The 12,069-nt window shown below is 44.0% G+C and overlaps 1 protein-coding gene across 1 annotated transcript in view; it reads left to right on the forward strand.

Annotated features, from left to right (window-relative positions):
• The window catches only part of LOC110174110 (E3 ubiquitin-protein ligase RNF31), a 34,066-nt gene extending 23,702 nt beyond the window's left edge, over positions 1–10,364 (forward strand). Inside the window, 10 exon segments of the mRNA XM_055151671.1 lie at positions 1,589–1,795; positions 3,033–3,206; positions 3,955–4,053; positions 5,791–5,880; positions 7,662–7,776; positions 8,265–8,377; positions 8,481–8,591; positions 8,710–8,758; positions 9,678–9,774; positions 10,193–10,364. Of these exon segments, the coding sequence (XP_055007646.1) occupies positions 1,589–1,795; positions 3,033–3,206; positions 3,955–4,053; positions 5,791–5,880; positions 7,662–7,776; positions 8,265–8,377; positions 8,481–8,591; positions 8,710–8,758; positions 9,678–9,774; positions 10,193–10,364 (1,227 nt within the window).
• The last annotated feature ends 1,705 nt before the right edge of the window (positions 10,365–12,069 follow it).

Raw genomic sequence — 12,069 nt, forward strand, 5'->3', positions numbered from 1 at the left:
ACACTTTTTACATTTTTTTACTGTTTACTGTTGATCAAACATATTCAAAACTTTTGATTCATGAAAGTGTCCACCTTTGTCAGATAGAACAGCTAAACACACTCGTGGCTCGTTCTTTTTACAATAGAAATCAAATATTCTTGAGAAAGTTCTTCCCAAGTCTGTTGCAGAAGTTTCCATTAATGTGTGAATCCGTGTGTCGTTCATTCATTCGTTTTTCAAAATAAAACCAAAAATAAGAAAACAAAAAAACAACGATTTTCTTCATTATTTGTCTCCAAAACCAAAATGAAAAAACAGATAATGATTCGTTCGGTTTTCAATTTTGCGTTTAAATGGAAAATGGAAAAAACTGATGACGGACTAAACCAGGACTAAACCAGGACTAAACCAGGACCAAACCAGGACTAAACCAGGACTAAACCAGGATTAAACCAGGACTAAACCAGGACTAAACCAGGACTAAACCAGGACTAAACCAGGACTGAATGTTGGGACAGGCTGGAGGTGCACCAGCATAGACTGTCGGGTGATCAGGACTAAGACCGGGACCAGATCAGGACTGAAATCAGGACTAAGACCGGGACTAAGACCTGGACCAGACCGGGACTGAGATCGGAACCAGACCAGGACTGAGACCGGGACTGAGACCGGGACTGAGACCGGGACTGACACCGGGACTGACACCGGGACTAAGACGGGGACCAAACCAGGACTGAGATCAGGACTGAGATCAGAACCAGTCCAGAACTGAGATCAGGACTAAAACCGGGACCAGACCAGGACTGAGACCAGGACTGAGACGGGGACCAGGACTGAGACCGGGACTGAGACCGGGACTGAGACCGGGACTGAGACCGGGATTGAGACCAGGACTGAGATCAGGACTAAGACGGGGACCAGACCAGGATTGAGATCAGGACTGAGATCAGAACCAGACCAGAACTGAGATCAGGACTAAAACCGGGACCAGATCAGGACTGAGACCAGGACTAAGACGGGAACCAGACCAGAACTGAAACTAGGACTAAGACGGGGACCAAACCAGGACTGAGATCAGGACTGAGATCAGAACCAGTCCAGAACTGAGATCAGGACTAAAACCGGGACCAGACCAGGACTGAGACGGGGACCAGGACTGAGACGGGACCGGGACTGAGACCGGGACTGAGACCGGGACTGGGACTGAGACCGGGACTGAGACCAGACCAGGACTGAGACCAGACCAGGACTGAGACTGGGACTGGGACTGGGACTGAGACCGGGACCAGACCTGGGACCAGACCAGGACTGAGACCAGACCAGGACTGAGACCGGGACTGAGACCGGGACCAGACCAGGACTGAGACTGGGACTGAGACCGGGACCAGACCAGGACTGAAAACAGTTCAGTCCTGGTTCAGTCTGTATTTTCATTTTGGTTTTGGAGACAAATAATGAAGAAAATCGTTGTTTTTCATTAATATAAATTTATGAAGCTGATTCCAAACAAATAATGAGAAGGAGACACATTTGTGGATCAGGAGTTTGGAGAGTTTATCCAGCCTGTTGAATTGTTCCTTTGCCGTTTCCCTCCCGTCTCCCGCAGCGTATCTGTCGCCGCCTGCTGGCCGTCTACGACCTGCCGAGCTGGGGCCGCTGCGAGCTGGCCCTGTCCCTGCTCCTGGAGAACAGCGCCCCCTACGCTCTGGAGGACGTGGTGCAGGCCGTGAGGGAGTCGCACGACCGAGAGTTTATCAAGAGGGTCCTGGCCAAAGAGTGCCCCATCTGCCTGTCTGTATTTCCACACAGTAAGGTAAGAAAAATACTAAAATACAACGATCAGACTTGACATTTTGACCGCTGGAGGTAAAACTGTGTGTGTCCTGAAATCCCAGAATATTTCAAACCTACAAACACTTTAAGATAGAAACTGGTCGACCCAAAAGACACTGGAGAAACAAAACGGACACTTCACAAGAGACGAGAGAGCAACACAGGACCTCAGTCTGATGTACGTCTCCATCTAAAAACCACGGGCCACTCTTTAGTCATGGTTTAGTCCTGGTGCAGTCCTTGTTCAGACCTGGTTTAGTCTTTGTTTAGACCTGGTTTAGTCCTGGTTTAGTCTTTGTTTAGACCTGGTTCAGACCTGGTTTAGTCCTGGTTTAGACCTGGTTTAGTCCTGGTTTAGTCTTTGTTTAGACCTGGTTTAGTCCTGGTTTAGTCCTGGTTTAGTCTTGGTTCAGACCTGGTTCAGACCTGGTTTAGTCCTGGTTTAGTCCTGGTTCAGTCATGGTTTAGTCTTGGTTCAGACCTGGTTCAGACCTGGTTTAGTCCTGGTTCAGTCATTGTTTAGTCTTGGTTCAGACCTGGTTCAGACCTGGTTTAGTCCTGGTTTAGTCCTGGTTCAGTCATGGTTTAGTCTTGGTTCAGACCTGGTTCAGACCTGGTTTAGTCCTGGTTTAGTCCTGGTTTAGTCCTGGTTCAGTCATGGTTTAGTCTTCGTTTAGTCCTGGTTCAGACCTGACTTAGTCTTGGTTCAGACCTGGCTTAGTCTTGGTTCAGACCTGGCTTAGACCTGGTTTACTGGTTTAGACCTGGTTTAGACCTGGTTTAGACCAGGTTTAGTCCTGGTTTAGTCTTTGTTTAGTCTTGGTTCAGACCTGGTTTAATCCTGGTTTAGTCCTGGTCTAGTCCTGGTTCAGTCCTGGTTCAGACCTGTTTTAGTCCTGGTTTAGTCTTTGTTTAATCTTTGTTTAGTCCTGGTTTAGTCTTTGTTCAGACCTGGTTAGTCCTGGTTGGTTCAGACCTGGTTTCAGTCCTGGTTCAGTCCTGGTTCAGACCTGGTTCAGTCCTGGTTCAGTCCTGGTTTAGACCTGGTTAGTCCTGGTTTCAGTCCTGTTCAGTCCTGGTTCAGTCCTGGTTCAGTCCTGGTTCAGACCTGGTTCAGTCCTGGTTCAGTCCTGGTTCAGACCTGTTTCAGACCTGGTTCAGACCTGTTTCAGACCTGGTTTAGACCTGGTTCAGTCCTGGTCTTGTTCTTTCCTCAGATGCAGTCCCTGACGTCGTGCCAGTGCAGTGTTTGCTGTGGTTGTTTCCAGCAGCATTTCACCATCGCCGTTCGAGACAAACACATCAGAGACATGGTGTGTCCTGTCTGCTGGGAGCCCGACATCAACGACCCCGAGACCCTCAACAGCTACTTCTCCACTCTGGACATACAGGTACAGTGACAGGTGCAACGACAGGTGAAAGACAGGTGCAAAACCCTAGACATACAGGTGAAAGGACAAGTTCAGACTCTAAACATACAGTTAAGGATAGATAAAACATAGGTTAAAGACAGGTGCTGACAGGTACAGACAGACAGGAGCAGACTAGCAGATACTGACCGGAGACATACAAGTAAAAGATGGGAGCCGACAGCAGTGTAACCCTTAGACTTACAGGTATGGACAGGTGCTGACAGGTGCAGACCATAGACAAATGGGTAAAAGACAGGTGAAAAGCAGGTGCAGACACACAGGTGCTGACAGGTGCAGACACACAGGTGCGTACAGGAGTAGACAGGAGTAGACAGGTGCAGACGTTAGACACACAGGTGCTGTCGCAAAATAAACTGTAGCCTGAGAGTTGAACAGAAGAGACGTGAGGCTAGAGAAGTTTCTAGAGACGTGAAACCTCAGGACTCTGGGCTAATGTCCAGTCCAGTCCAGTCTATGTCATCTTGGCCTGTGTCAACAGAGGTATAATACTCCCTACAATAGAAGCATAGCCAAAGACTGAGCTGGTAATGAGCACCCTCCGTGCAGCACCGAAACTGATTTTCTCTAATGGACAGGGCTTAGACATACAGGTACACACAGGTGCTGACAGGTACACACCTTAGTCATACTGTACAGGTACTGACAGGTGCAGGCAGGTGCATAACTCATTATAATAAAGGGCATTGTTGTTGTTGTTGTGCTGCAGCTGCGTGAGTGTCTGGAGCCTGAAGTTTATGAACTGTTTCATAAAAAACTGACAGAACAGGCTCTGATCAAAGACCCCAAGTTCCTCTGGTGCTGCCACGTGAGTTTTACACACAAAGATCTCACATTATCTTCACTTTTATGATTCACTTTTATTCTCGTGTGTTGTGTCTCGTGTCTCGTGTCTGTGGGTTCATGAGTGTTTCATTTGGGCAGATCAGGAGTTTATTTGGTCTGGAAGTTCTGCTGCAGAAGGACCTACCTGAAAAATCGTTGCCTTTTTGTGAACAAACATGTCGTCTTATTTTATAGCGACATGTTTATTTTCACATCTTAGAAAGTCACTGTTGATCCATGACGAGAAACAGGAAGCAGCGATAAACTCTCCTTTGTTCAGTCGACACTGAATACACTCGCGCTGCTGAGCATCAGAACTTCCAGGTAGGGTTCCCACGGTCATGGAAATCTTGGAAAAGTCATGGAAATTGAAAATGTAATTTTCCAGACCTGGAAAAGTCATGGAATTTTAGTATCTCTTTCACTCAGCTGCAGCGTTCTGTTAAGTTCTCATGAGGCTGTTCTGATTTTTTCCAAATGTCTGCACCTTTTGTTTAAAAGAGACGACAGTAAACACACTGACAGGATTTTGAATGTTAAAAACTATAATCCCAAACCATAAGGTGAGTGGAAAGAGTTCACATTTTATATTTAGCCTGAAAAGTCTGATCATTTCAACACATGTAGTCATGGAAAATTCAATTCAAGTCATGAAAAAGTCATAGTCAGATTCATCAGCCGGTTTCACTTTGTGGAAACCGTGTGACCTCGCAGCATTAGGATTTGTTCACTCCACAGTAGGCGGGTACTTTTTTATTTAACCAATCCCTGCTATTTGATTGTGATGTATGTAATGCACCAAATCTCCAAGGAAGAAGAACAATAACGTCTTTCCTCTTGATAAAATTCACCAAACATTCTCTTTGTTCCGGCTTTAAATCCTCGATCTCGGGAATCGTTGCCAACACAGAATGTCTGTCTCTTCTCTGATTGGCTGATGCCTGAACTCACACTTCCGGAGTTTTTGTGAACCGTCTAGTGTATTCTGATTCCTGATCTAGTCGCTGGAAAGAAATTAAATTAAGCGGAGGACACTAGGTGGCACCAGCCTGGCTAAAAAAGTCATGGAAAAGTTTTGAAATTTTGTCAGCGTAAAAAAAAAAGAGTGGGAACCCTGATCGGTGCAAAAAAAACAGAGAGAATAAAATATCAAGATTAAAACAAGCACAGAGACAGTTTTTTGATTGGTGTTATTTGAAGTCATCTTTAAATTAAATATTGGAAATAAAGGTCAAAATCTGTTTTTTGTTTGACACTAAAACAGAAAAATGAAGTAAACTGTTTTTCTATTTTATTGTTTTTTGTTCTTAGTTGAAATTCAAAAGAACAAATGATACACGGACCAAGTAAAAATTACAAAAATGTGTTTTTAAAAAAAAAAATGTAAATAGCAGTTTGAACCTCACTTTAACCAGTGCATTGGGGCAATGTTGTGTTCTTAGGCAAGACACTTCACCCACATTGCTTAGTAAAAATTTGACGTGAGTGTTGTCTGTCCCAGGGCAGCTGTGGCTACAAGAGTGTATTTCCTCCTTTGAGTGTGGAGTGAATGATGCTGTGAAGCTTTTTATAACATGTGATTATATTCTGTATATATACATATACATATATGTATATATATATATGTACATGTATATATGTATATACATATACATATATACATATATTATGTTCCTCGCTCTCTGATTGTTCCGCTGTGTTCTTCCTCTCGTTTCCTCAGTGCTCGTACGGCTTCATTTACGACGGGGACCAGCTCAAAGTCACCTGCTTCCAGTGTCGCAACAGCTTCTGCGCTCAGTGCAAGAAACCGGTGAGCAAAGAACCAAACGTTAAATTATGTTCACTAGGGATGGGCATGATTAGATTAATCGATAATTGATCATTAAGAATTTCATCGATTACGTTAATTTTAATCGACAAACCGAATGTAGGTTGTTGTGTGTAGTGTGACCAAACAGGTGTGTACATGTGTCTCTGCATCAGAAGGAGCGAGACACAAACAGTGGGTCAGTCTGTAACGAACCGAAGCACAAATGTGGATTTAACGATGATTTGTACAAGACATTCCACACTTTCCGTTGCGTTCGGGACAAGTGTGAGTCCATGTGCACAGTGAACAAAGCAGCACATATGTTTCTGTGTCCAGTGGGAAAAAGTTTTTTCCAGGTGAGAGTCGCTCAATGTGGATGACGAGGCCCCGCCCCCCTCCCCCCGTACGCTGTCCTGGTTTTGACAAACACAAATCTGGTCACACTAACCTGTATTCACCTGAGTCATGTCTTCTAAATCGACAGAAGTTGAACTGCATCAGCGACACAAGAGCTGTAGTTTTATCTTCACTTAGTTTATGTAAATTAGTGATGTGGTTTTAAGTTTTGTTTCTGTGAGAGTTGAACAAAACTGAATTAAACACATTATAATGTCAAACAGCTGATGTGGCTCTAGAGTCGTTATGTTTATATGTCGTAAAGTTGAATTTATTTATGCAGATTAGTAGTGCAGATAGTAATAATAATGATGATCATTTTAATATAGAAACGTTAATGATTAATCGATAATCGATCGTTAATTCTTCCGACGATCGATTAAGAAAATTTCATCGAATGCCCGTCCCTAATGTTCACGCTCACTCTGCTCCTCACATGTTTCTATCAAGCTGCATTGTGTAATTTTTTTTCTGGTGGAGGCTCCGTCAAATACTCTTCTCCGTGAACATGTTCTTCCTTTGTCTGGAATGTTTCACAGTATGAAATTAAACCTTTCTGTCTTCATGGAAACCAAACCAGACCAGGTTACAGGTCAGCTCTGTGGAGAGGCCACCCTGCTCACAGTCAGAATGTTTGTTTTTCTAGGGATTTCTGAGCTTTAAAATCACCTGTAATTGAATACGTGTAAAATAGAGCTGTTTAATGTCACACTGCGGAACATTCCCAGACAGCCTATCCATTGAAACAACCAAAAAGTTACACAGTGCAGCTTTAAGGCCCTGTACCTGATTTCTACAGAACTGAAACTTGTTCATTTTAAACGGTTTGCACTGACCGTCACTGGCGTTCTGAGCATCCTAATTATGCACTTTGATGAGTTTTACACCTGCTTTTCATGACTACTAGCATGGTAATCAAGCACATCCTGTTCACCGGACACTAAAACGCGTTACAGTTAGATTTAGACAGGACACGAGAGCTGCTTCTATCTGCACGGCACTGCAAAAAACACTTTAATCTATCAGAAAATGACTTCAAAGTAGTGAAATGATCTGTCCATGAAGCAAGAGCTTTTTACTTGATAAGTTTTTATGTCCTTGTGCCCTTGTGTCCTCATGTCCTTGTGCCCTTGTGCCCTTGTGCCCTTGTGTCCTTGTGTCCTTGTGCCTTTGTATCCTCGTGCCCTGGTGCCCTTTTGTCCTCGTGCCCTCTTGTCCTTGTCCCCTCATATCCTCGTGTCCTGTGTCCTCGTGTCCTCGTGTCCTCGTGTCCTCGTGTCCTCGTGTCCTCGTGTCCTTGTGTCCTTGTGCCCTCTTGTCCTTGTGTCCTCGTGTCCTCGTGTCCTTGTGCCCTCTTGTCCTCGTGCCCTCGTGTCCTTGTGCAGTGGGAGTCTCAGCACGCGGGTCTGACCTGTGAACAGTACCAGACGTGGAAGAGAGAGAACGACCCGGAGTATCAGAGGCAGGGTCTGGCCGGGTACCTGCGCGACAACGGCATCAGTGAGAATTTAGTCTTTATTCTTCTACTGCATTTACAGATTTACATGAATTTATACAAATCTGAAACACTTTCGCTGGAATATGACTCCTGGGTCACATGGATAAACACTTTTACTCCTCTGTCTCTCTCTGTCTCTCTCTTGTTTCTCTTTTGTCTCTCTCTTGTCTCTCTCTTGTCTCTCTCTTGTTTCTCTTTGTCTCTCTCTTGTTTCTCTCTCTTGTTTTCTCTCTCTCTCTTGTTTCTCTCTTGTCTCTCTCTTGTTTCTCTCTTGTCTCTCTCTTGTTTCTCTCTTGTCTCTCTCTTGTTTCTCTTTTGTCTCTCTCTTGTTTCTCTTTTGTCTCTCTCTTGTTTCTCTTTTGTCTCTCTCTTGTTTCTCTCTTGTCTGTCTCTTGTTTCTCTCTTGTCTGTCTCTTGTTTCTCTCTTGTCTGTCTCTTGTTTCTCTCTTGTCTGTCTCTTGTTTCTCTCTTGTCTGTCTCTTGTCCCCAGCGTGTCCTCACTGCAGGTTCCAGTACGCTCTGTCTAAAGGCGGCTGTATGCACTTCTGCTGCTCTCAGTGCAGGTACCAGTTCTGCAGCGGCTGCAACAATCCCTTCCACACCGTGAGTCACACTTTTATTATTATTTTATTGTACTTTATTATAATAATTATCATTATTATCATAATTATTATTATCATTGTTATTGTTATGGTGGTGTGTGCAGACGTGTGCGGTGGACGAGTGCAGCGTCTCCGGGCTTCACGCTCATCACCCCAGAGACTGTCTCTTCTACCTCAGGGACTGGGAGCCGTCCAGACTTCAGGCCCTGCTGCAGGTCAGACCCGGGTCGATCTGATTCAGACCTGGTTCAGACTTGGTTTAGTTCTGGTGTAGTTCTGGGATACAGTTGGTTTAGACCTGGTTTAGTTCTACTTGCATGTTTTTTCTTTCAGAATAATGGAGTGGCGTTCAACACTGAAGCGCCCCCTGGGACACAGACGGGTAAGTGCAGCTGGTTCTTCATAAATATCTGTCATATAAAAACAGCCACAGAGTTAGTTATATGTGATATGTGATATGTGTTATATGCAGTCTTATATAGTAGTACATAGTTCTTGTATATACTGTATGCAGTGTTGAGGAAGTTACTTTAAAAAAGTAGTGTAGTGTGCTTGTTACTCGTTACTTCTTTAAAAAGTAATCTCTTACTTTACTTTAGTTACCCTGTATGGGAAGTAACATTTTTATGTTACTCATTACTTTTTGGTGGTAAACTCTATTTAAGGCTAAATACGGCACAAGACCGACACTCGACAAGAACCATGAGGGAAATTTGAAAAGAACTTTGAAGAGAGAGTTTAAGAGGACATGAAACCGTTGAGAGGTAAACGGGTGGGGTCTGCACAGTCTGCCGGGGGATTCAGCTTGGGTCAGGACGGCCGCTCGGTGTGGGAGGATCCCCCTCGACGGACCTCTGCCTGTGTGTCGGGCTCTGGTTCGGCCAAGAAAGACTTGAGGTGTGCTTTACAGCTCCTCCCACCAGGACCTAGCTGCTTCCCGGGGCCGTGGGTGCCCAGTGTGCCCTCTCTGCCCGGGCGGGGACGGGCCCCCTGCTCCTGGCGCGACTGTTGACCAGGGCAGACTGTCCTCCCCAACTGCGTCTCACCGCCAGGCCGGCCCGCGTACACAAACTGAAAAAGAAACTATGTTTTCTTACCAAATTTTCAGTAGAAGCATGTTAGACTATTTTTACCCAAATAAGTTATGTTCCTGTAACACCCAACACTGACTGTATGTGTGATATATATGTGTTTGTTGTAGGTCAGTGTGGGTGCTGGAGCAGAAGGACGAGGGGGTTCAGTCTCATTTGTTTTGTTGTGTGTATTTATATTAGTTGTATATATTTTGTTGTATATTTCAGGTCAGTGTGGGGTGCTGGAGCAGAAGGACGAGGGGGGGCAGCAGTCGGACTCGGCCTGTGGGGCTCAGACTCAGCCTGGACACGCTGGACTCTGCGAGTGAGTTTAACACGTCCACTGTGTGTCTCCAGATCCACTCTCTTGTTCTACTCTCACATCAACACAGATAAACTGAATAAATGACTCAGAGGATCAAAATGACAACTCTGGTGCACTGTTAGCATGCTAGTTATTGCTAGTTATTGCTCTGAATTTGTGAAAAGTGCTGATAAACACACCGTGGTGAATAATTAGAATGTTTAAGTTAAGTGATAACTCTGGATCACTGCAAACTGTTTAAAATGTAAACAAAAAAACAGTAAAAATAAAAAAAATATATATATATATATAAATAGGAATTAAAATCACTCAAAACAAGACAAATATTCTGTTGAGTCATGAATCCATAATCATTTATTTACAAACGGTTGGTCTAACTCCATATTTGTGTTGTGTCGTCGCCCTCTGGTGTTCACAGGAAGCATTACCGCGAGTACCTGGTGAGTCTGATCAACAGCAGCTCTCTGGACCCGGCTCCTCTCTTCAACTCCACCGAGCTGCTCCTGGCCTGCAGAAGGTACAAGGTGGACGAGAGCCGCCGAGACGGAGAAGACAACCTCAGCTACTACACCAGACTGCTACAGGTCTGAGCGCTCCTCTGCGTCATCCTCTGTGTCATCTCACCCTCTGACCTTCTCTTCTGCTCCTCTGACCCTCTCCTCTTCATCCTCTGCTCCTCTGGCCTTCTTCTTTGCTCCTCTGTCCTTTTTCTCTACTCCTCTGACGCTCTCCTCTGCTTCTCTTGCCTTCTTCTCTGCTCCTCTGACCCTCTCCTCTTCATCCTCTGCTCCTCTGACCTTCTCCTCTGTTCCTCCGACCTTCTCTCTGCTCCTCTGACCTTCTCTCTGCTTCTCCGACCTTCTCCTCTGCTCCTCTGACCTTCTCTCTTCTCCGACCTTCTTCCTCTGCTCCTCTGACCTTCTCCTCTGCTCCTCCGACCTTCTCTGCTCCTCTGACCTTCTCCTCTGCTCCTCTGACCTTTCTTCTCTGCTTCTCTGCTTCCTTCTCACCATCTCCTCTGCTCCTCTGACCTTCTCACCTTCTTCCTCTGCTCCTCTGACCTTCTCCTTTCTTCCTCTGACCTTCTCCTCTACTCCTCCAACCTTCTTCTCTGCTCGTCTGACCTCCTCCTCTGCTCCTCTGACCTTCTTCTCTGCTCCTCTGACCCTCTCCTGTGCTCCTCAGACCTTCTCACCTTCTTCCTCTGCTCGTCTGACCTCCTCCTCTGCTCCTCTGCTCCTCTGCTCCTCTGACCTCCTTTTTCCTGTCTTCTCTATATTTTTTCTTTCTCTTGTTTTAAACCTAACCTTGATTTTGGTTTCTTCACAGAAACTGATGGACGAGGTTCCTCTCGGAGACAAAGTGCCGCGCAAAAAGGCCTAAACAAACCAACTCTCAAGTCTCAATTCAAAACTGTTCAAATCACAAAACTGAACTCTACAAATGTAAATGAACCAATGGATATTATTTATTACATCATACTACTACAACACATCAGCCGTGTCTGGTGAAGATGTGTGGACTTTAAAAACACGGAGGAGCACTTCTGTATGATGATCACAAGAGGATTAGTCAAACATGAGAGACTTTTTGGTAAAAAAAACCCACAAACCTTAAAGTGCACATGATTCATTTCACTAAAACGTGCACTATGTAACTTTTCTGGGGCGTCCACTATTTGCTTGTCTCCATGGCGATGTCACTTCTGTGTCTGGAAAGTTCCACAGTGCAGCATTCAGTTTATATACTATAGTTTGTATTTATTCAATTTTGTTTGTTTTTATTGCTCAAAAATACCTTGATAAACACGTATTCTTTCTCACTCTGAGCGGGGTCGCCTCTCCACAGATCTGACCTGTAACTCGGCCTGGTCTCCATGGAGATAGATAAGTTTAATGCCACACTGCAGAACATTCTAGGGGCAGCAGCAGGAACATCTCCACGAAGAAAAGCAGGTGACGGTGATCAGAAAGTTATACAGTGCACCTGTAAAAATCTATTTGATTTAATTTTATTTATTTATTTTTGTTTATTTGTATTAATTTATTTTCTTTTTTAAAATTTAATTTATTTTCTTTTTTATTTTCTTTCATTTTATTTTATTGCGTTTTAATATATTTTAATGTATTTTTTAATTAATTAACATCTTTATTTATTTATTTTTACATGTATTTTACTTTTTAAATTTGATTTTAAAATTTTATTTTTTTAAAAATTTTTTTTCATTTTATTTTCTTTCATTTTAATTTATTTGTATGTTTTTTAATTAATTAATTAATTTTTATTTATTTTTAC

This window comes from Boleophthalmus pectinirostris, unplaced genomic scaffold, assembly GCF_026225935.1.
Source record: "Boleophthalmus pectinirostris isolate CB_2022bp ecotype Guang Dong unplaced genomic scaffold, ASM2622593v1 HiC_scaffold_16, whole genome shotgun sequence".
Taxonomy (NCBI): domain Eukaryota; kingdom Metazoa; phylum Chordata; class Actinopteri; order Gobiiformes; family Gobiidae; genus Boleophthalmus; species Boleophthalmus pectinirostris.